Source organism: Silurus aristotelis (genome assembly GCF_946808225.1).
Source record: "Silurus aristotelis genome assembly, chromosome: 19".
NCBI classification, from domain to species: Eukaryota; Metazoa; Chordata; class Actinopteri; order Siluriformes; family Siluridae; genus Silurus; species Silurus aristotelis.
In genome coordinates, this window is record NC_139592.1 from 4,395,419 (window position 1) to 4,421,096 (window position 25,678).

The following is a 25,678-nucleotide window of genomic DNA, read 5'->3' on the forward strand; positions in this document are numbered from 1 at the left end:
TACACGCCGAACGCTGGGCCCGAGACGGAAATGGGAACAATCGATGTTTGTTATTACGGAGGTGAATCCATAAAGGCTCTGGAAAGCAGAGGAAGGGAGGGAAGGAGGGATGGGAGGATGATAGATGTAAATTTTAGGCTGAAGTGCAAAATGGTCAGAGCGTAGTATTTATAACGGGAATTCCACACAGATTAAAGCGACTCGGACGCCCGGTTTATTTACGTCCATTCGTCTGCTTTATTGGGGGGGGTTTCTTTGACTTTTCTTCAGATGATGAGGTCAGAGGGTCAAAGAGCAGATTTTTAGAATAAGTACATAAAGTACAGAGTCCAATAAACTTTATAGACCAATTAAGATATCTCTCTCACACAGCAGATGTGTGAGGGTGCGTGTGTGTGTGTGTGTGTGTTAGGAGTTCCTCTCCAGGAAGACTCTGCAGCACCGTACACACTGCTCATACACCGTCTCGAAGTCCTTGTCACTTCCCTGCAACAACAACAAACACAAGCAGAAGAAATACTGTGTTAAAGGTTTTCACAGTAAGCACATCCCTCACAAAGCCTTATTTGTGTGCGGTCTTTTTCACACACACACACACACACTCTGTTTCTCTTTCCATATCCTCCGGGACACACTGCACTTCTCCACCTTTTGTTTAAAGATCCCTCCCACAAGTGCTTAATAGGGTTCAGGTCTGGAGACATACTTGGCCAATCCATCACCTTCAGCTTCCTCAGCAAGGCAGATGTCATTTTGGCTGTGTGTTTGGGGTTGTTATTATGTTGGAAAACTGCCGTTCGGCCCAGTTTCTGAAGTGAGGGCATCATGTTTTGCTTCAGAATGTCAAAATATATGTTGGAATTCATGTTTTCCTCAATGAACCACAGCAGCACTCATGCAGCCCCAGACCGTGCTGCTACCACCACCATGCTTTACTGTAGGCAAGACACAATTTTCTCTGTCCTCCTCACCATGGTGTCGCCACACATGCTGGACTCCATCTGAGCCAAACAAGTTTATTTAAGTCTCATCAGACCTCCTGCTTCTGCAACCTCTAAAGCAATGCTGGCAGCACTCGTGCGTCTGGTTTTTTTAAGCCAACTTCTGCACCTGAAGCACAGCACGAGACCTTTGCGAGGCTTGGAACCCGTCTTGGAAAACGTCTGTATGACCCTGAACGCTGTACTGCAGAGGCGGGAAGTAATGAAGGACAAATACTTTGTTACTGTACTTAAGTAGATTTTACTTCACTATTGATTTTTCGGACATATTTTTTACTTTCACTTTACATTTTTTACACAAATGTCTGTACTTTCTCCTTTTTTCAGGCTCTTTACTTTAGTTTGAATCTATTTGGTGATGATAGATTTTTACTATTGCTCCGTTTTCAGCCCATCAACCTGTTTCTGGTCATTGTGGAGTTTTTTCAATCTTTCACTGGTGTATCATTTTCTAGTTCTTACACACCACAGATGTAGTCTAGTTTACAAAGCAAACAACGAGCAAGACAGAAGGCAACAAGAAGTCTGGGGGTAACGTGGATGAGACAGAGTGAGTCGGTGATATAAACATGACTGAGAACAGACACATTCCTGATCACCTCCTGATCATCATCTTTTCTCTGCTTGTGTTCCATATGGTGGATGTTCAGACTGGATACAATCATTATAATAACTTTCTTTCGGCTTCTCCCATCAGGGGTCGCCACAGCGGATCCTCCACATGTTTGATTTGGCACATGTTTTTATGCTGGATGCCCTTCCTTACGCAACCCTCCCCATTTATCCGGGTTTGGGACCGGGACTAAGAGTGGCTGGGGTTGGTTCCCTGACCGGGGATCGAACCCGGGCCGCAGCGGTGAGAGCACCGCATCCTAACCACTAGACCACCAGGGTTTATCACCACAATCATTATTTACCAAAATTTTAAATTCTTTTGTGTAAATATATTATGATGTGAGGTCCAGTTACCAGCGTGACACTAAAACAGCTAGTAGTAATATGTGAATACAGTATAGTACCGTATACATAAAATAGCATTTTTGGGGTGGTATCTGTTTATAAAATCCTAAACTAAAAATCCTACAGACTAATTTGAACTATAAACTCATCTGTCGTAGAGCACGTGGACGCTTTTAAACCTCACCTCTGTTTCTAATTATTTTCCCAGTATCTCTCATCCTTATTCATTACCTGATGGATCGAGGAGGTTCTGGAAAAAATCTCCTGGGCTCCATTTTTTCCCCTCCTAGAATCCCTGCTTTCTGCATTTTCATACATCTAACTCACCTAATCGTTCACTGATGAGTCCCAGAGCGCTATTTAAGCATCAGAGGTCAGAAACACACATTTATCAAATGGACGAATTACGGTGTTGAACAGTGTTCGCTTGTTACTGCCGTTCTTTCCGTGTTCCTGACAAGATCTATTTACTTCGCTTTGATGATCACGTGACCTCGCCTCAGGACTAAAAACACGGGCTGACGCTCAAGGGAAATAGAGACTCTGGATATGCTGGGCCAGGGTGAAGATCCTCGGGGGCGGCGTGAACCATCAACACTTTACACAAACACACGATGAGCTGGAATGAGATTTTTACTGCCGATGAGCCCCAAGCTACATTATGATGAACATGATGATGCAATGCTTTTAGTCCAGACGAGATAGGACGAGTGGGAACGACGCACAAGGCTACTTACTAGCAATATCTACATTCGCAGGCCACTTTAATAGGAACATCTGCCCAATCACAATGAAGGTATACAGGGAACATCAGAATGAGGGAAGCTGGTCTCTTGACCATTAGTGATTTGAGGTCTGACTTGTATGGACAGACTGTTTGAAATGGAAGGCTTACTCAAATAGACACACTTTACAAATGCAATGAGAACAAATGCATCTCAAAAAACTTTGAGGATGAATTTTTTGTGGAATTAATATCAACACTCTACTACAATGGACCGCAGTTTCCATGAACTATCACTGAACAGCACACCTCAACAATGATGGAACTGTAATAAATGGACATTCGGAGTTGAGGATGAGTTCCCTTTTGAGTCCCTTTTGGGTTCCTCTCACGGGTTTTTTCTCATGCCATCTCAGGGGGTTTTTCCTTCACAGTCGCCACTGGCTCTCTCATTAGGGATAAACTTCAATTTATAAGTTACAAACTTATAGGAAATAAACCTGTAAATTCTTTTTTATGACCTCTGTGTCTCTGTAAATCCGGTTTGAGACAATGTTAATTGTTAAAAGCGCTCTACAAATGAAAATGAATTGAATGAAATTGAATTGAATCGAATAAAAGCAGCAGACCAGACCATGATCCACTTCACTAGGTCATTTTTTTCGTCCTTCTGTCTTAAATTGTTACGTTCAGATATCCGAATGATTTAATATGATGGAGTGTGCATGCATTTAGACTTACGTAGTAGGGGTCTTGAATGACATCGTGTTTTTCAGGATCGTATGAACCGAGCAGCTCGATTTTGGCTTTGCAGTTCTTTACGCTGTTCGCTTTCCTGTTCAGATCGCTGCAACGATACACAAAACACTTCAAGTCAATCACACACACACACACACACACACACACACACACACACACACACACACACACACACACACACACACACACACACAAACACTCAAGACAAACAAACAAAATTCTAAATCTGAGCATAAACTATTTAAATTATAGAATTAGGACACCGAACGTAAGATTCCAAACATGCCACATTTAGTCCTCGTTCGCTGTTAATAACCTCCACTTTTCTGAAAAGATGTTCGTTAGATTTTGGAGTGTGCTTGTGGAGATTTGTGCTCATATAGGAGGAGGCCTGGGGTGCAGCTAGCGTTCACATTCATCTCAAAGTTCAGTAGGGTTGAGGCCAGAGCTCTACAGATCTTCCACCTCAACCCATGGAAAGCATATCTTCATGGAGCTGGCTTCGTACAAAGGGACATTGTAAACAAGTTTGAGTCTCAGAGTCCAAATGAAGGTAAAATGTAATTTTGGACACCACATATAAATGGAAAAGACAGGTGTCCCAATTCTTTTGCCCAGATATTGTTGTTTTCGAGAACACCAAACTCTAAATATTTCACCTTGTAAAGTAAAACGGTGTGACAAAACACATCTTTATCCATCTTTGAAACCATACACTGACACATGTATAGCAATATACTGTGTATACTCTAATCTCATTCCTGTCCTCAATCTGGGTCCTGATCCCTTTCTTTCAAGGTCACACAAGGTTACAGTAAAGGACACAATGAAAATATGTCATCAGACAGCATTGTAGATGGACGGTGGGTGTGGTGTGGCTTCATCTCAAAAGTCTTAGATCAGAAGTTTAAATCACCAGTAAATCTTAGTATGTTTTGACATTACAAGTATTTCAGGGACCAATAGAAAAGATTCCACAGGGAATATAATATAAAAAGGAAGGGGAAAATTCACATCCATGCAAGAATCCAAGGAACTCGGTAAGCTGCTTAAGCAGGAGCACATGGACCGGGATTGGGACACATGATTGAGGTATTATCCATCGCAAACTGGACCATTAGTGAGGAATACAATCGACAAAATCTGCTGAATTTTTTTTTTTATGGTTTAGGATGTTATACAAATCTCCAGCGTGGTATTGCATTAATTGTGGGGAAAACAGGAGGCCCAGAGAGAATAAGAAAAACTGGTCGTGTTTTTCATTTCTGTCACCCGCAATGACGCCGACCAATCGCAATCACATGATATACAGTGATGACCTATAATGGTCCAGTCTGGGTGCCTTCTGAAGCCTCAGCTAAGAGGAGAAGCCTAAGCTAAGAGGATATGGAGATGATGTAATTGGGCGACCTCAAGGTTAAATGTGTTGCACGCGAGATGCAAATTGCACTTGCGATATACGTTTTTTTTTTTTTTTTTTTTTTTTTTTTAATAAAAAAATAAATAATAATACACTTTGGGATGAGCTTTTATAAGAAATTATATAAAAAGGCAAATGATCTGATCACCTTCAAAGAGATATAGTAGAGACGATTAATCGAGTGACCAATAATTTGTGAATTTGACGCATCCCAACACTACGGAGACGGAGGCGTGTGCTGAGAGTCACCTAGAATACAGATTTACATGGCAGAGGTAGAGCTGCATCTTCCTGGAAACGATTTGCACTTTTCCTGTCCCCAAACTTAATTTACTGTCTGATGTTACATTTATCTAGAAAACGGCTGTATTGAAATGTTAAGTATAAGTCATGTTGTAAATATTGTTGGATACTCATTAAGTCTCAACCAGTTCCATGCCCTCTGTGTGACCTCTGGGATCCTGGAATAGATGCTCCAAAGCCCTGCTCAATTTTTTCTAAGAATTAGTCTTAAGAGGAGAGATGAGAGACGGGGGCATCTATCTGTTCAGGAGCTACTAACGCCGCATTCCACGCTCCTCAGACTGGTGCTGGATGTTTGCTCAAGGGCACTTTGGGCACCATACAGAACAGGCTACCTTCCACGAATCAGGACAAGCCCTTTAGAAATACAAAAACGTACCCCAGGTTGCTCTTGTCCATGCAGAGAATGTATTCAAATGTCACGAAATCCTCCGTTGTCACCTATCGGGGGGGGGAAGCAGAGCAAGAGAATGAGAAAAAGAGGAAACATGCAATTTCGTGTTCCTACGTTGGGTTGAGCAAGACATTCGTTTTGCCATTGGCATATTTTTTATTTCTAACTGAAAGAAAAGGGAGATTAAAAAAAGAAGACGTAAACACAAACACGGAAAGGGGCGCCTCGAATTTAAACAAGTTTATTCTAAATCTCAGAAACAAACAGCGTCAGACTGGAATGAACTGGAAGTTTAACACATTTTGCTCACAAGATATATGTGAAAATAAGTCCGCAAAAGACCACAATAAATAAATATTTTGGTACTTGCACTAATGCATTGGGACAATGTGTTCCATATTAGTAACATGGCATTTAGAAATCCTCTATTTAGCGCAGTGAGGAAATTAGGAAATGTTTGCAATGTTTAAAACTCGGTATGCGGCTGCAACTGTGTGTTAGTATGGTTAGCCAATCAGAATTATTCTTAGAGATCATGGTATAATGCGATCACTGTTTACTAGATGCTCAAAAGGTGCGACTGCGTAACCAGGAGATATTTTTTTAGTTTTAATTTTCAACTAGCAAATCATTGTAGCAAGCAGTCTTTGAGGTTTCTACATGCTACCATGCACAGTAATTTCAAGCATCTTTGGTCTATATGAGGCCAGTTCTAAATGTATACATTATTCTATTAGTTGACGTTTATCCACCGGGAATCAGTCTGTGTTCAGACAGACTTGCCGTGACCTTGGAGTGCCCTCTTAGATCTTCGAATTGGACACTAACTTATTAACTCCTACTAAGCTCCCTGGCCAGGGTCAGTTGTATTTCATCCCTTGCAGTCCTCCTTGTTCAAATCTTAACAGAGATCAGAGAAAGCGCGACTTTGTTCCCACACAGCTCCGGTTTGGGGCCGGTTCAGTTGCAAAAATAATTTCCATGAATTTAAATAACACAGGCACGTATTTTTTTAAATGACACACCGAATAAACAAAAGCGGTAGAGCTGCGTTGTCTTTATTACAACACCCTCAGCTAATCATCTTTGTACCACAGGAAGGTTTTCTAATTGCGGACATTACAGGAAATTTTACAATTGAGTTAAAATCACTAACACACAGGAGCTACCAGACGATATACTATTCACTATATACGCTCTCCACATAGGATATTTCTATCTATTTTTATTGTAAATTAAAAAAACATTGTTATATCTCATTATATTGTTAAAGTACAGACACTCCCCACCTTACGAACGAGTTACGTTCCGGAACGACCATTTGTTCGTAAGTTATTACTGTGTTCGTTATTGACTACGCATATCTCCGAATGATGTAAGAGCTAAAAATACTATCAAACAAACAATAAAATATACTAAAACAAATAGAATTAATTTAAATACTGTATACAAAATTTTGTATTAAGTAATTTAAAAACAAATCACTTACTATTTTTTTTTTTTTTTTCGACTCTGAACAAATTTAACTTTGAGGACAGGTTTGTTTGTATTCGCGAAAGTCCGCAAAGTGAATGTTCTTAAAGTGGGGAGTGTCTGTATTTTTGTTTTATTTCACTGCAATAATATTTGAATTATATTGACATTTTTTTTATTTTATTACATTTATTTTTTATTGCGGTTCTGTTTTTTTATTGTATAAATAGATTTTTTTTTTATTCTTATTATATTCTTATATATATATATATATATTAAATTTTTTTCCACAATATGCGTTATGGACCAGACGTTTCTAAAAAATCTAACAAATCAAATTAGAACATGAAACTTATGTACTGACTTGAATAACATCAGGTTTCACATACAGATTTTCTTATTTACATAATATAAAATGGCAGTAAAAATAACTGCTTTTTGTTGTTTAATGTAGCTTGAACTAGGACACCTCGGACGGCTAGCCTCGTGCAAACCCAAAGTATTCGGAGGCTTGTGGAAATTTTAATCCAGCTCTGCCGATGTGTGAGCTGTAAATGATTCTATACTCCAAGGTCAATGTTCAGTTAATGCTTTCATTTTTTTCCACTGTTTGTTTTCTGGTGCTTGTCAGAACACATACGACACGATCATTAAGGTCAGCCGAAATCCAAGATAACAAGCTTGAAACGTTTCCAGAGGAAGTCCACTGGAGAAACCAACAGCGGCTGAAGCACAAATGAGGGATGAAGAGGGGTCAGGGGTGAGAGGACAGAACTGGTGGGGAGGAAGTGAATTTATTTGGGAAAGTGACTGACAATAAGCTTATTTTCGCTGTGGAAACATTTGAGAGTGAAAGAAATGCTTTTAAAAGTATAAAATGCCAAAAATGTCAGCTTACGTATTTGTTTGTTTTCTGTAAAAAAAAAAAAAAAAAAAAATTATAATAAAAATTATAAATAAAAATACATTACAAAACACATTGCAATCAACTTGCTCAGGGGCCTAGTACCAGATTGGTGGTGCAGGGATTTGAACTCATGACCTCCTGATCATAAGTCCAATGTCTTAACCACATCATTTATCTTTTTCTTTATTTCCCCTCATACCTAATAATAATAATATTTTTTTTTAAATCTTGGTTAGAAAAGAGGTCATGAAACAGATCCACTTGTTTACACCGAGTGAGTCAGTGTTTGATTCACTGAGCCTATACTATATTAAAGATTAAAAGAAACCGCAATACATATTTTTGTTTTCAAATCTAAAAATTAGATTAGACGCATTTACTTGTCACATGTATTCTACATTACAGAGTCACATATCCCAGCATATTAGGAAGCTGGGGTTGGAGCACAGGGTCAGCTATGATACAGCGACCCTGGAGCACAGAGGGTTAAGGGCCTTGCTCAAGGGCCAACGGTGGCAGCTTGGCAGTGCTGAGGCTTGAGCCACCAACCCAACTGAGCTACCATTGCCTTATAATACTGTATATTCATATGTAATTTATTCCTTTAAAAATATTTTCGAAAAGGTTGATAAAACTTTTTTTGTCATTAGTTACTGTAGGAGCAATAGATAAATTTTTTTGTTAATATTTGAAATTCTTTTATTTATAATTTAATTGTAATGTTTTTTGAGTGTGCGCCCTCTATAGGTCAGGGGGAGCAAAGTTGTAAAGGTAGAATCAGTATCCCCAGTAGTGGTGAAATACAGGAAGAAATATAGGAGCATTTCACCACTACAGTTACACAGATGATACATTTTGAAAGATATATAAGGTCTGCATTATTATTTGCATTAGGCACATTGAGATTTCCTGTAGGATTTTTCTGTCTTACAGCAGAACAATAAAAAAAAAAAAAAAAGACATTTATACCAACAATATAATAGAACACCTAGAACAGGAAAGAGAAGAAGTTGTTGTTCAAGTGTAATGAAATCTGGTTTCCGAGTGCATGGAGGGTCGATCAGGTGCAGTCTTAGGCACAAACCTCACACTCTAACATAATAACAGTTAATTGTTTATGAATTTTTTTTTCTTTTTTATAAAACATTCATACAGACACCACTATAATGTTTTTAAACATTTTCTTTGAGCTAGTGCAAGCTTTTGGTATTGTAATGTAAAAGAATGTGCACACACACACACACACACAAACACACACACACACACAGACAGAAGGTACCTGTCGTGCCCTGTGATCTGTATCAATGCCATTTTTCCTGAGGCAGGCAAGCCCACGAGCATCCGGAGTGCTGCCTATGTTCCAGTCTGACGTGGCACCGGAATCTATAACCCACTGCAACACACACACACAAAATGGAACTTGTGCTATGTTCATGCCCACCGTACCTGACGTGCCACGTGGCGCATGGGCACGCCATGCTTCTTCATGCAAGCTGCGCCTCGATAGTCGGGAGGGTTCCCGATCTCGTAGGTGGAGGTGGCCGCGCTGTCTATCCTCCACTACACATACACACACATAAAGAACGTCCTGGCATTACGATCGTCATCTCGCGCACTGCCAGACAAAACCTCTACCAAGGAAGATACGCTTCTTCAGAACATCAGCATCCATATGTGTTTAAAAAGTGGGGCTGAAACGATTCCTCGAGTAATTCGAATACAAATAAAAATCATCGAGGCAAATGATTATGCTTCGTTTAGTCCATTTAACTATACACGGAGTATTGCGTTTCCCCTCGGACCACTATTACTGACGCACCTCCCCCTCAAAACTCTTGAGCGAGGAGAAGATTCATATGGAAGCCCGTTTCGCCACATAAAAAAAAAAAATCCAGAGCTTTTTCTCGCAATTTTGAGTTTATTTCTTCTGACTCTTCTGGCTACAATCGATACAATCACATGGTATCAAACTAAACCTCGGATCCCTGGAGAGAACTCTGTCTACCAATCAGATCTGGAGGAGACGGAACAAGACGGATGAAGCAGCGGAGCGACAGCTTCAAACTTCAGGCCGACAACCGATGGATGCACCAGAAATGTTGGATGTTTGCGAGAAGTCGCTATTGCGAGGAAAAAAAAGTCAGAATTGCAAGAATTTAAAGAATTACGAGAAATAAAGTCTGGATTGCGAGAAAAAAGGATTATGTTTAAGAGCAATCGAAAATTAAATTGATTGGATATTTTTATTATATAATTCGATTTTTTTATTTATATGTTGGCATTATGCAATATGGCAGTAAAATGGGTTTTCACAGATATTCTTATATACAATTTCAGCAACAGGTAAATATTTCAAGAAGGAAACAAATTACTTGTCCATTTCCAGAGACCCATCTTATTTTCTTTTTTATATTTTAAATATAGGCAGCCCTACAGCCCTACTCAAATGCACAAATAGCAACGATTGCGTATGAAACAAGATTCTGCAACATTTCATACATCTAATACAGGCTTATTTTATCTACGAAGAGAACGCATGTTTATCAGCATCTACAAATCTTCCTTCATACTGTTTCTTTATGAACTAATGCAACACCAATTCTAAAAAAAAAAGTTGGGATTCTGTGTAAAATTTAAATAAAATCGGAATGTGGGTCAAATTTATATTCTATTCACAATAAAAACAAAAAAACTAAAATGTTTCAAGTGTGATTTTAAGAACAAAATATAGTCATTTTGAATTTGATGGTTGCAACATGTTTTACAAAAGTGGGGACAGGGTCATGTTTACCACTGTGTAGCATCACGTCTTCTATCTGTGTACATCTACGAACTGAGGAGACCAGTTACTTAAGTTATGAGAGAGGAATGTTGTCCTATGTGTGTCAGGATTCTAGCTGCAGTTCTGGGTGTTCTTTGTTGTATTTTCCGTCATGCTATTGTAATAAATGCGGTTTAAACTAAGCATTTTCTTGCTCAAATATGCAAGGCCTTCCCTGAAAAAGTTGTGGATGGGAGCATTTGTTGCTCTAAAACCTGTATACAACATCCAGCATTGATGGAGCCTTTCCAAATGTGGAACCCGCCCATTCCACTGGCACTAACGCACTCCCATATCGTCAAAGATGCCGCTTTTTGAACTGCACTCTAAAAACAAGCCAAATAGTCCCTCTCCTCTTAAGTCCATAGGACATGGTGTCCATGGTTTCCGAAAAATTTTTTCCAGATTCTTTGAAACTTTTGATGTGCTGTAAATAATGACGAATCTTGTTGAACATTATTCAGAAATTGTTCCAAAATTTGCCTTTTACAGATTGGTGAAATTCTGTCCATCTTTATTTCTGAAGGACACTGCCCCTCTAAGATACACTATTTATACCCAATCATCTTTCTGACCTGTTGTCAATTAACCTCATTAGCTGCAACATTTTTCTACAACGGTTTCATTTTAATAACACTTACTTTTTTTCAGACCTTTGTTGCCCCGTCCCGAATTTTTTGAGACGTGCTGCATCTATCAAATTCAAAATGACCCTATGTGTTCCTTAAAATAGTACAATTCTATGTTCTATTGTGAATAAAAAATAGGTTTATAAGATTTCCTATTCATTGCGTTCTGTTTTTATTAACTTTTTACACAGTGTCCAAACTCTTTGGGAATTGGGATTGTCCTTTATACATGCATCGTCTCCCACCTTGTCCACCACTCCGCTGTCTATGGCCATCTTCCTGAAGACGGCTTCGGCGATCGGAGACCTGCAGATGTTCCCTAGAAAGCAAAATCACAGTGGGATGTTACCCGTCTTCAAAAATGATATAATGGCGAGGAATACATTTAACGTTCATTTGTCTTCACTGCTCAGGAGGCGAGGACACACCCCAGAGAGGACACCAGTCACGTCTTGCGTTACGCCGTTACACGCACAGATGATCAGTAATTCACTTAATTATTCTAAATCGCTGTCTACGTATAAAACCCCTGTCATTTCACAGAAGTACGCTGTTGTAATGGAGGCGATCTTAATAACTCAGTTGAATCTCAGGTTTTTTTTGTATATAGTGTATCTATCTGACAATCAGGAAATTTTGAAAAATCTAACCCTTCAGGTCTTTTTTTCAAAAAGAATCTGCACTGCACAGTAAGTACAGATTTCGATTAAAGTGAAAGTGATATTGCACACGTTTAATTTGCACGTACGTTATTTATTTATGCATATGTTCATACCCTATTTCAATTTGTTCACCAAGACTTTGATACAAACAAACAAACTAAACGTTTTTCATAAACCTACTGATTTTTTTAAACTACTTTTTCTGACACAAATGCCATTTCCAGTTTCTGTGTTTAGTTTGGGACTTAAATCCTACCTTTATCTCACTAACTGAAGGGGTCGCTCAGTGGTTGAGACACCGGCCTTCTGACTGAAAGGTCATGAGGACCCTTTACCAAGGCCCTAAACTCAATCATGTCAATGAGATAAGTGTAAGATGTTCTGGATAAAAACGTTGGCCAAAATGTCATACATGTAAATGATACTACCTGCAGAAAATCCAAAAACCCTTAAGATGATGCCAAATGCTTCATCTATTTTATAAGTTGGCAGTTTTATAATATGGAAATCTAATTTTTTCTTATAACCCTGGCATTATATATGTTCAGGGAGTTTAGTGGTTAAGGCTCTGGGTTACTGATTGGAAGGTTGGGGAGGTTCAAGCACCAATATCGCCAAGCTGGCACTCTTGGGCCCTTGAGCAAGGCCCTTAACCTATGATTCTCCAGGGGCACTGAATAATGGCTGACTTTGCACTCTGACCTCAGCTTCCTACAATTACCCATATGTATGTTTTGGATTTATTAATAATAAAAATTGTTTTAATAACTCTTTTAGTCAATAAGTTACACTTTCACACAAAAATAACTAATTAATATGAAGAACTATAGGAGCCATTCTCATGTAAATGAAGCAACAGTGAGAAGAAGACCGGAAGTAGAACACTTCAATATCGTGCAATGAATTAAACCATTCTCAAGAAACTTCGTTTGAGTTTTTGACCAAACCACTACTATGTTCTTGAATCTAACACATATTTACAACATGTCTAAATGCTAACAAGGCTTTAGAAGGTTTACTAAAGAGTTCTCACCCAGACATACGAACAAAACCGATTTCTCCTCGGCGGCGGCCATGTTTGTTACAATAGCTGCCCTAACAACTGCCTGAATAAAATAAATCTAAAAAATAAATGATAACAGGCACGGAAAAGGCACACCAGCTATGATACGAGGTACACAGTACACACAGGGAATGAACACTTGAAGAAAGTGCAATACAATAATATTAAAAAAATATTATTCACGATCAAATGAACTGAAAGCATCCAGTAGTAATAAAATACAAACACTTGGCTGTTACTGTACGTAGCTGCCAACTTGCCCACATCCAGACCTACAAATAAAACTAATGTATAAAAGTGGATTTTAGTCACCAGAAAGTCATTTGTTAAGGACAAAGTACAATAACATTGTGGCTGTGAGCACGTATGCGCTTTTGTCGTTGTATTTCTTTTTTCATTTCTCAGACAGACAGCAAATCAATTTACTTAAGTGCCTTCTGACTTCTGACCCTTTCACAAACAGGCCTATGTAGTGCAAAAACAAAAAAAATAATAATACACAAAGTAAAAAAAACAATAAACCCTTTAAAAAACATAGGTTATTTTCCTGTTCGGTCTCCAGAAAGCTGCAGCTCTACCTCTGCCATGTTTTGCCACGTGCTTAAGAAACAGTTTAGCGAGGAGAACTCATTCTACATATACAATATTGGTCACAAATTATTTGTTATTTTCTTAATAATTAAAGTATAGCGCATCTACTAATATTTATCTGTAAAGAAATTTATTTCAGCGTTTTTTGTGGTACAAATGCTTGTACAGTAAAACCCTATTGTACGAGCAACTAATAGTACGAGCAAACGAAGATACGAGCGACCCTGCTGAGAAAATTTCAAAGGCACGTCCAAACCCACGCTGCCGGTTCCCCGCTTTCGGCCGAGGGTAGCATCAGTCGCTTAGTTGATCTTGTGTCACATCTTGTGTGAGGTCCTAGAACGGATTAAATCACTTTTACATTAATTCTTATGGGGAAAATTAGTTCGAAAGTACGAGCAAATGGACCTACGAGCAATTTTCACGAATGAATTATGCTCGTACAACGGGGTTTTACTGTATACGATTTACACTTTTTTAAATCGATGCATCACATCGTTAACTTTTCTGCAAATCGACAGATGCAAATCGAATATTCTTACCATCTATATTGTTCAATAGTAGCCCTATTTACGCAATACTTTTTATCATGTACAGGGCGATACATATGTTTTATGTTTGGTTATAAACTGTGGCTTATACAATCAAGATGCATCTAGATGCAATACGAATTGACGATTATTTCACTGCCTACTGGCCCACCTCCAGACGTACAAATGAAACTAATAGAGAAGAGTGTCTCCAGATGATATTTTGAAAGGCCTAATTTACGATCCGTGCAACTCGTTTAGTTCGCTTCTTATTGCAAAACTGAGAAAAATTTTCAGAGATTTAATCACAGAAGCCCTCCAGCAAACCGCATTTGTATTGTGTGAGCATGCGATCATGGTTTATCTCCGAGCTTTCCAAATACATTTCGATTTCTTTCGAACCTTGAAGTTATTAATCCCTCAGTCGTGTAAACCTTTTTCATGTATGGCTTTGATGTATAAGTTTACCTAATATGAGAGCTCCTCCTCAGAAATGTATAAATACATCACAATAAACTTTGAAGAGTCTTTGCTGCGAGAACCCTGATTTTCAGTAGCTCTTTCCACACCTCCCGAGTTCCCATTCGGAGACGGCGACAGATCAGGCACCGATCTAGAATCTGACTGAACTCAATAATTCTATCACCTTCGTCTGCCTGAGGAGTCATGCAGAAGGTTTTGACTCTAATTCTTCTCAAAGCTTTTTTATTATGTTTTCTTCGCCGTTTTACATCAATCACATTCGGTTCCATGAGAATTTTACAAATCTTTTTGAAAACACTATACAAATAATAAAAATACACCCAGTGTTCCTGGCACATGCTCCGGATCCACCCTGACTCTAACCAGAACAAGGTTTTTTCTAAAGATAAACGAATGAACGTTGCATAGAGTCAATCCAAAATTAATATTTAAGGTTTTTAGATCCGATTAATATGTGCCAATGAATAAATAGATCAAATATAAATCTTTATTTAATCTTCAGTAACCTCTTTGGACCAGGACGAATGATACACTTGACAAAGTTACATTAGTGCAGTTAGGTAGTAGGCTTCTATGTTGTCATCAAGTTTTGATTTTTGTTTTAAATCCCGTCATGTGTGTCACGTTGAAGAGGTGCCTACTGGATTTTAGTCACCAGAAAGTGCACTTGTTAAGGACACTGCAATCGGTCCTGTCACATTACTCATACCTGTTGGGCACAATAACAATGTGGCTTTGAGCACGTATGTTCTCTTTTGTTAGAAAGCAGTCAAAATGTACAAAAATAAAATGTCTTTGTCCAACAGCAGATATTAAAAACTATCAACTGTGGATTATACAATCTAGCTGTATCTCGTGCCATAGGACTTGTAGCTAGCCTCTCTTCTCTCACCCTCAGCCAGATAGCCCAGATGCTCCTTCTTGAGAAATGGTGAGAAATTTGTAACGTTTTTTTTATTCAAAAGCTGCAGCATTAGATTTACCCCTTCGAGCAAGACAATGCCCCTGAGCACAAAGCCAGCATCTTGAGTGGCCTGCTATAAAGCTCTGACTTCAAACCTCTAGAACACATTTGGAATTAATTGGAACACTGATTATATTATAATATAATTATATTATATCAGTACCTGATCCAAAATCTTGTGGAGAATCTTTTTAGAAGAGTGGAGGTTATTAAAAGAGCTATTGAGAACTAAATTTGGAATAAGGGTATTTAAAAAGCCACACACATTAGTAAATATAGTGTATGTTTAATCAAATCTATGAGGTGGTATCAAAAAGTTTTGAGACTAATGGTGTTAACTGATGCTATTCTGACCAGGTGTGCGATTTTATCACGGACAGCAATTATGAACAAATAGAACATGAAATTCTTCATGAGCCGGGCAAATCTGCATGACATAAGTTGGACATGTGGTAATGATGCAATGAGTCTTGCAAGGTGTTTCTAGTGGCAGGTGCGCTAGCTGATCGGCACGATCGCAGGAGGTGCTCGACACGCTTCGAAAAGAAGACTTCCAGGACCCATTCCAGAAGTGGCAGGAACTCTGGGAGTGCTGTATTGCTGTGCAAGGGAACCATTTTAAAGGTGATATTGTGGCGTAGATAAAAAAAATACTTTATTGTAAACTAAGCTTGTATATATTTTACTAATGTGACAACAGACACTAAGTCTTCAGCAGGTGATTCCTAATAAAAGAAAGAGTCTAGTTTTTCCAGTCTATTTCCTAACACACCTGATCCAAAGCTGTCTAAGCAGCTGTCTAACCAGTGTATCACAGATATGATTTGAGATTGGGCGAGTGACAGGTTTGACACTCTTCCTTATAATAATAACATTCCAATAATACATACTCTGAAGGATGTTTTCATAGTTTAAATTTATTCAGCAGCTTTCCTGGAACTGAGCCTCAGCGCTTTCACATTACATCGAACTGAATATTTCCCCTATCAGATCAAACGTTTCACCAGAAGAAAAGCAAAGACGCGTCGGCCCAGTTTAATCAGATCTGGAGCGCTCTGTGGTCAGATGGTCATTATTCACTTGTCGTTATCAGCTTTAAAATGCAGCTGGAAACTGATTTATTACACATTTTTAGATTCGATATAGTAATCATTAATTCATCATGCGTTTTTATCGTTTTCTTGTAATAATCATATTTCTCTTGTTTAGTGAAAAAAAAACACTTTCAAATTCAATACAAAATGTGGCCTTTATTATATTCAATATATTATATATTTTAAATATTAAATATGTTTAAAAAAAATGTTTTTTTAAATATATTTTTTAAAAGAAATTATTATTATTATTATTATTATTATTATTATTATTATTATTATTATTATTATTATAACAACAACAACAACTTAATAGTAGTAGATGCAATGATTGCATGCAAAAGTTTGGGCACCCCTTTTAAGTATTTTATTAGTATTAGTATTGTTGTCTATTTTATAAATCAAATTCGAAAATATTTTAATTCATTATATTATATTTAATTACCAAAGAAAATAGAAAGAAAAGTTATTATGGCATTGTCCAAACGTTTGTGGTGGGGTGGGCTAGATGTAAAGAAGAGCCAAGGAAACCTTGTTCAACAACCATGTACTCTGCTGAGCAGTTAGCAGAGGATCTGAAAAGGAATCTGTTTTGATGCCTACAGAGCAGAGCAAGTTTAATAATAAACATATCAAATATAACTTTTCACTGTCCAAACTTTAGCATATAAATATTTCTATTTATAGTCCATATTATTCCCATAGCATCTGTTATACATTATTCAATAATGGTCAGTAAGTACATTATTCTGGTGAGGGCACTGGGAATGCTGGGTGTAAGCTGGAAATGCACCCTGGATGGAATGCCAATCTGTGGCACCTTTCACACACCCATGCACAACAAGAGACAATTAAAGGTAATGGCATGTTTTTGGAAGACTTGGAGCTGCACCCAGGAGCAGTGATACCTGCTGCCCCATCATGCCAGGTGTCTATCTGGTGTGTAAAATAAACTGCATGCACTTTGCTGTATGTTTTCTGGTATTCTTTACTGGATGTGCAAACTAGATGTCACTTCATCGGGTGTTCTTGCATGTAAAGGTGCCTATGTAGTGTTCCCATGCATTTAAAGAGCAAACCACATCAAATCCACCAGAAGTGCACTCTAAAGTCATTTAATAGGGTTTTATCTAAGGGCAGCTATTAGGGCATATCTTCATGTTATGTCTACTGTAAGGCCATTCTAAAATCATTTTGCAAGGATTTATCAAGGAAACTTCCTATAGGGCATGTATTTCTTGTTTTTTTGGTACCTTGAGGCACTTCATCAGGTTTTGTTGCAACAGAACAACATTATTTTAACTAATCAATAAGTGGGCATTTTTGTCACTTTCCATTAGGGCACAACATCATGTTATGTCCACTTTATGTGCACTATTAAAATAATTTTATCAGATATTATATACCATCATTCATATAACTGAGCATCAATGGGGTTAGGGGCCTTGCTTAAGGGCCCAGGAGTGGCAGCTTGGTGTGGCTGGGACTTGAACATCGTAATGGGTGCGATCCGATTCAACACAATGTGATTTGATGCAATGAATAAAAAAATGATTTATCTCTTTATATATCAGACAGACAGCAAATCATCGATTTAATGAAGTGCCGTCTGACTTCTAACGCATGACCTTTTCACAAATAGGCCTTTTTAGTGCAAAAAGAAAAAACATGAAATAAAACCAGACATTATTTTCCTGTTCTGTCTACAGGAAGTTACAGCTCTACCTCTGCCATGTTGATCTGTATTCTATGTGACTCTCAGGACACGCCTTGGTCTCCGTAGTGTTGTGATACGTCATATTCACGTAACAGCGGCGGTGCTGAGAAAACGCGCTCGAGAAACAGTTTAGCGAGGAGAAATCGATCTACATATCAAATATTGGTCACAAATTATTAGTCACTTTTTAAATAATAAAAGTTGATACTGTATCCATGCAAAGTTGTATCTAATGCACACTTTTCTAAATGCTAGACGCATCGTTAACTTTTATGCCGACGCACTGAGGCGAATCAGTAAATCTTACCATCCCTACTCTCCACTGATTAGGCTAGGAGCCAGATGTCATATCGTGCTATGTTTGACCTAGACAATCCATACATCCAGCTGTGACAGTAAAGTGAGCTTTTACATAATCCAGCACCCACTCAGGGACAGGTCACACGCCTGAGTCATCCTCTCTGATGAATATGATCAGGTAATCTTTGAATGAATGATGATCAAAGCCATGTTTGTGGGAGGGAATCACTTCAGGTGATAAAAGAGACGTGTTGGGAAAAGCTACTTAGCTTCAAATGCTCCCGTGGTACTCAGAGCGAGCACCAATTATCTTTTGCGTCATGAAAACAAATCACTTATACAAAGGGTTTAACCTCATTTTAGAATACACTCTCCTGTACTTGCAACAGGCATGGACATGCACACACACACGCACACACACACACACACACACACACAAATGTCTTCCTATCAGTGTAAGGCCCTTCTGTTGGCATAATAATTAATGCAGAATCATTAATCTTATCTTAATTGAACACAAACCTATGAAATTTAAATAAAAATTAAATAAAAATGATTTTGTCTTCTTTGATATCGTGTGCGGTTTTCCTCATGGGAACACACACACACACACACACACACACACACACACACACACACACACACACACACACACACACACACACACAATCTGCACGAAGATACTGCCCTCTGCTGGCCTTTTCACTCAGTTTTTCTGTATCATGCAATAGAAAGTGGATTGATCAGATGCATATGACTGAAAACTTCAACTTTTTCGGAGACAGAGAGAGAGAGAGAGAGAGAGAGAGAGAGAGAGAGAGAGAGAGAGAGAGAGAGAGAGAGAGAGAGAGAGACAGATGAAGTGAGAGATGGGGAACAGACTGAGGGACAGGGACAAGCACACAGAGAGAGAGAGAGAGAGAGAGAGAGAGAGAGAGAGAGAGAGAGAGAGAGAGAGAGAGAGATGAAGTGATAAATGGGGAACAGATATTGAGGGACAGGGACACGCACAGAGAGAGACAGAGAGAGAGAGAGAGAGAGAGAGAGAGAGAGAGAGAGAGAGAGAGAGAGAGAGAGAGAGAGAGAGAGAGACTATAGACACAGACAATAAAGACAGAGAAAGACAAGAAGATAGGGAAAACCAGTCCCCTGTCAGTTGGTCCTGAGTCTCAGCTAACACACTTAAGCCTGTCACACATGTAGATAACAGAGACAAGGACAATGAAGGACAAGGACAGGAAGAGACAGACAGAGATGGAAAATCAGCGATAAAGAAAAAGACTGATGGAATAATTTGGCTCCCAGTTCCAGAGTGAGACAAGTTTGTGTCAGTGACTTCCTGTTTGTTTTGTATGAATGAGTAATGTGGGGATTAAAAGGGCAGGATGATGATGAGGATGATGAGGATGAGCAGGATGATGGTGATGATGATGATGATGAGTATTATGAAGAGGAATATGTGTTATAAGGGGGGAAAAGAAGGAAACTACTTAAGTCCTAAGAGGCCATGCATCATAATATGTTTTTCTTTCTCGTTTTTCCATGATCACTACTTAATTTTCTTGTGACCTTGACATAACTTTGTTTCCTCATGATTATTTAAGATAAAAAAAAAAAAAAAAAATTAAAAAAAAACTTAATACACACGTTTTTCTGTGTTTTTGCATGTTTTAAAGGCAGCATCATGCATAGAAAAAATAATGGAAAGAAAAAAGTGGAAAGAAATTTTTTTTTTAATGTATGGCCTCTTAGGACTTCCGCAGGAAACCCTAATGCGAGTGAGAAAAAAAAGAAAAAAAAAACCCAGGTAAAGGTGTGTGCCTGAAAGAGCGCGTGCTCGGTGCAGAGGTGTAACGTGTTGTAACAGGACCGACTCTCCCAGTGCAAATTCCACATAGCTGTTATTCTGTTACTGTCCGACAGCCATAACGTGTGTGTGTGTGTGTGTGTACTGTCTATGTGAGGCTGAGTCAAAGGTGAGATCTGCAACCATGCTGGGAGCGTCGCGGATCCTGGAGAAGGGCCCCGAGTACTTGAGGAAGCAGATGGAGCTCGAGCGCGAGGGCAAGGTCCGCGCGAGCGCAGCGGAGAGGCTCGCGGCGACCAGGCTCCGGTATGTGAAGGGCCCCCAGGGGACGAGTTCAACGTCCAGCACGGAACCAGGTCCAGAGACGGGTTCCTCTGTTCCACAGTGCGCCCGAGGATCCACTGAGTCTACAGAGCCGAGCGCGCCCGCTCCGGAGCATGAAGAAAACCCCGTTAAGCGGAACAGCTCCAAGAAACGACCCGACTCGGTTTTGCTGTACAGACAGAAGTGCGACCTGCAGAGAGGCGCCCCGGGGGCGAACTACCGGCGCAAGCGGACCTTACTGAAGTCACTGAGAGAGAGGAACAACGCGGGCGCTCCGGTCTCAGCGGGTCAGGGGGCGGCGAGTTCATCCGACTCGGAACACGCTCCCGGGCAGAAGGACGAGAAAGAGAAAGATGACGCGGATAAGGACAGCGGGCCGCTGCGGCGGCGCCCCGAGCGCGTGACCGTGCCGAGGCGGGCCGTCGAGGGCCAGGGGTCTGAGTCGGAACGCGCGAGGAAGGGGGTGTCGCGCTCGCACTCCGACGTCAGTTCGCGCTACTCGAGGAGCTTCGCGGACTTTGACGCGTTCTTTCAGTACTGCGGCCTCGAGAGCGACGTGGTGGAGGCGCTGGGGAGAGGAAACTTCTCCTCGCGCTCGGACGAGCGTGAGCTTTACAGTATGTTGTTTTTTTTTGCGTCCGCATGCTGAAGTACAAGATGCTTTTCTTTTCCATGTTAATCACTCACTCAATTAATCAATCAATCAATTAATCAATAAATCAATCAATCAATCAATTAACCAACCAGTCAACTAGTCAATCAATCAATCAATCAACCAATCAATCAATCAATCAATTAACCAACCAGTCAATCAATCAATCAATCAATCAATCAACCAATCAGTCAACCAAACAATAAATTGGTCAATCAATCAATCAATCAATCAATCAATCAATTAATCAGGGTTTAACCTACAATTGTCAAAACAGTTTTTTGGTAAAAGTTTTGTTCACAGTGCAATAAAAAATTTAAAACAGAGCGTGCACTCGACCCTGATTGGTCAATTGCTGCGTGTTTGACCAGTTAAGTTCTTATCCGCTCGTAAATAAAATTAATTAAATGTAGTTGAGTAAAAAGTCAGATATTTGACTTTTGAAATGCAGTAAAGTTAAAGGAAAAGTCAACGGAGAAGCGGTGGACAGTAAATGTAGTTACTGTACTTGAGTCGTTTTTTTCGCTTATCTGTACTTTACTCAAGCATTTCCATTTGATGAGACTTTTACTTTTAACTTCACTGCATCTCAAAGTCAAATATCTGACTTTTTACTCAACTACATTTCATTTATTTGACTTATAAGCGGATAAAAACTTAACTGGTCAAACACGCAGCAATTGACCAATCAGGGTCGAGTGCGCGCTGTTTATTTGTTTTGATTGCAGCTTGGCAGTGGTGGATTTAGGCAGAGGCGACATGGGCACTATGACATATTCCCCTTAGAATATACTGTATAAGGGGAATCTCCAGTGCAGCTTTAAAGGATAATTAAAAAAACATTTATTACAAGGATATAGATGTTGTATCTCATGGCTACAATTAACCAAGAAGTTGTATATTTCTTGGTTCTGAGATTGATAAATGACGTATTTAATCGTGTAATAAATGCATTTAGGGTGATATTTATACGTGAAATGCAAATCTCAGAAACTTATCCAAATCTGTGGACTGCTCTGAGAACATGTTTCACTCATTCAGCGAAGGTAGCTAAAGCAGAGAGAGCTGAAACTAATCAATGGAGATATTGGGTCATGGCATAATTCACCCAGGGCTTTATCCAAGCTAGAACCGCTCTCTCTCTCTCTCTCTCTCTCTCTCTCTCTCTCTCGCTACTTAAAAACCAACATACAGTTTAGCGTCAATTAAACAGCAAGCACAACATTTTGAGAGGAATAAATGATGGAGGAAACTCCTGACTCGAACTCGCCCACAACACGCTTGGACTTATTCTCGCGGTTTTCTGTAAGTTGTTGGAAAGAAGGTTTTGGGTTGATGATAATTTATTAGATATCAATCAGTGTTTGACTCACTAATATCATTCTATTAATATGAAGAGGAACACAGAAACAGAGAGAGAGACAGAAAGACAAGAAGAGATACAGAGAAAGAAAGGAACAGAGACATAGGAAGAGCAAGAGAAGGGAGAAGGAAAAGGAACAAAGAGAGATGGAGGCAAAAACAAAGACAGGTAGAAAGAGAGACAAAATGAGAGGTAGACAGGGATTGAGATATAGTTGGAGACAAATGGAGACAGGATAAGAGAAATATACATGGGTTAATGGGAACAGAAATAGAGACGTAGGCAGTGGGAGACAGAAACAGGGAGCGGGAAAGAGACAGGAACAGAGACATTGGACGAGACAAAAAAGAAGAGGAACAGAAACAAGGACAAGGAGAAAGGAACAGAGAGAGATTGAGGCATAAACGGAGGGGGGGGGGGAATTGAGGCATTGATAGAGACAGGAACAGAGAAATAGACATAGGCTAACGGGGACAGGACAGGAACAGAGACGTAGGCAACGGGAGACAGAAACAAAGAAAGAGACAAAGAGAGACAAAAACAGAGAGGGAGACAGTAAAAGAAATGGACAGAGAATTTGACAGGGACAGATGGAGACAGGGACAGAGATCAAGGGAGAGAGACAGAAAGAGAAGTTGACATGGACAGATGGAGACAGCGATAGAAACAGTGAGAAAGGCTGACAGGGGCAGAGACATGGGCAGAGACAATTGGAGACAGAAACAGAGATTAAGGGAGAGAGAAGTTGAAATGGACAGATGGAGACAGGGACAGACACATAGAGAAAGGATGTCTGAAACATAGACAGTGTCCAAAGCGAAACTGAACAGAGGAATAGCCAAAGGAAAAGACAGTAACAGAGACAGGGGTAGACAAGGACAAAAACAGAAGAACATAGATAGAGAAGGACAAAGACAAAGAGAAATGGAAAGAGATTGAGAGATACAGGGACATATACAGAGATAGAGCAGGAAAATACATCGGGGAACAAAGAGAGACACAAGGACACAGAGAGAGACAAGGACAGAGATGGGTTGAAAAACACCAGGTGAGGCACCGGAGCTGAAATATAGACAGAGTCAGGCATTAGAACACATAATGTGATCTCTCTAATAACTGATTTAGGGACATTTCGGCCAAAGAGACCTGAAGACAATGTGTTAAAATGTTTTTTATGTCTCATGTATCTCAGAATGTCCCGGAGTTTGAGCAAAGCAGTTCTGAACTATATAAAGAACCATTTGACGTCCCCTTAAAGAACCCAAATCCCTGTTCTTCTGTGTAATGTATGAACTTTATGGTTCTTGCTGGAAGCCTTTACAATTTTTGTAGAATTCTAGAGCATAACGTTTTCCTATTAGGGTTCCACATTTTTTGGCGGCTAAGAAGTCCAATAAACCCTTAAGGAACCTGTGGAGAACCCTGAAAAATAAGATGGGCACTGGATTTCCCTTTTTTTTTCTTATAAATATGTAAAATATCAACATACAAGGTAACAAAATGTCGTTGTGTCTCACAGCAAAGATCCGGAGTGTAAGCATGGCTGTGTCAGACAGTGAGATTTCACACACCAGCGGCGACATCGACGGGCTTCAAGAGGAAGAAGTTAAAGAGACCCGGCAGCAAGGTTCATCCGTCATCGAGCGCAATGCCCGAGTGATCAAATGGCTGTACAGCTGCAGAAATGCCAGCGAGTCTGGGAAAATGCTGCGAGATCTGAATTAGCCACGATGTCCTGAACACCTATGAACACAAGCACCAAGAAATGTCATCAAGCGTCTTCAGCTCCACCTTAAAAGTATTTCTCGATGTCCTGTCGATATAATGTCCTGTCCCACCTGAGAATTGTACTTCACCAGCATCAGTTCTGGTTACATTCCGAAAACGCTAAAGCGCTGAGACGTTTTTATGCTAACAGCATGCACAAGAAACTTTTACTTGACAGATATCACAGCTTCCTTCAGACTTTTGTCTCTTGCATTGAATGCGACTTTAACAACACAGCAGGCACAACATTGTCCATTAGCTCAGACCATGTCCACACTAATATGTTTCGGTTTGAAAAAGCATATTTTTCCCGCCGTTTTGAGACACGTTTTTGTTCACTGCTGCGATGTTTTAAAGAAAAGTAAATAAGCGCTAGGCTTTTAGGAAACTATTAAAAATAAAAGTGTGGACGGAGTGTTTTTAGACGAAAATGCCGTTTTCAAATATTTTTATTTCAAGTTTCAGATTAGCGTAGCCGTAGCTAGTTTCGAGTTAAATGTCTCACTCAGGTCATGCGACAACGCAAAAACCCTGACGCTAAACAGGAAATGCTGTGGACCGATGGCCAGAACGTAGAGGAAAAAGATGTGTTTTCAAGTCAAAGCCAGAGGAAATGTTTCAGCTTCTCAAAATGGGCTTGTCTTTTCAACCACCGGTTCTTTCTTCTGTTTCTAAAGTGACGTCAAATCATCATGGCCGCCCACACTGTAAAAAGTGTACAGATTTCATCCTTCATCTTTAAATTAACATTTAAAAAAAATACTTTTTTCATTTCCTACTTTTACATTTTGGTTTTAGATCAGATCATGTACAGACAAAGTCGTTGGTTAAATCTATAAAACAGACCAAATTTATTTATATTTCGAGAAGGATCGTAAACATAACCTGTTAGCTGGCGAGCCTGTTGCTATGCTACTTGCAGATTTTATCTGTTGTTATTGAACGACAAAAAAAATCTAAACATACAGCT

At 39.4% G+C, this 25,678-nt stretch overlaps 2 protein-coding genes across 4 annotated transcripts; one reads left to right on the forward strand and one right to left on the reverse strand.

Annotated features, from left to right (window-relative positions):
* Positions 1-213: 213 nt before the first annotated feature.
* On the reverse strand, positions 214-13,305 carry acp1 (acid phosphatase 1). 3 transcript variants are annotated; one of them, XM_083521026.1, is made up of 7 exons: positions 13,300-13,305; positions 13,087-13,159; positions 11,637-11,710; positions 9,221-9,334; positions 5,547-5,608; positions 3,427-3,532; positions 214-486 (listed from the first exon to the last, which is right to left on the reverse strand). In XM_083521026.1, the coding sequence occupies exons 2-7, from the start codon at positions 13,127-13,129 to the stop codon at positions 409-411; spliced, it is 477 nt and encodes a 158-aa protein (XP_083377152.1). In that variant the 5' UTR covers positions 13,130-13,159; positions 13,300-13,305; the 3' UTR covers positions 214-408. The 3 variants fall into 3 exon arrangements, with proteins under 3 accessions (XP_083377152.1, XP_083377151.1, XP_083377150.1); XM_083521025.1 differs by lacking the exon at positions 9,221-9,334 and adding an exon at positions 9,388-9,501; XM_083521024.1 differs by lacking the exon at positions 13,300-13,305 and having other exon boundaries at positions 9,221-9,501.
* Positions 13,306-20,604: 7,299 nt separating this feature from the next.
* Positions 20,605-25,663, forward strand: fam110c (family with sequence similarity 110 member C). The gene is made up of 2 exons (XM_083521001.1): positions 20,605-21,543; positions 24,461-25,663. The coding sequence occupies exons 1-2, from the start codon at positions 20,787-20,789 to the stop codon at positions 24,664-24,666; spliced, it is 963 nt and encodes a 320-aa protein (XP_083377127.1). The 5' UTR covers positions 20,605-20,786; the 3' UTR covers positions 24,667-25,663.
* The last annotated feature ends 15 nt before the right edge of the window (positions 25,664-25,678 follow it).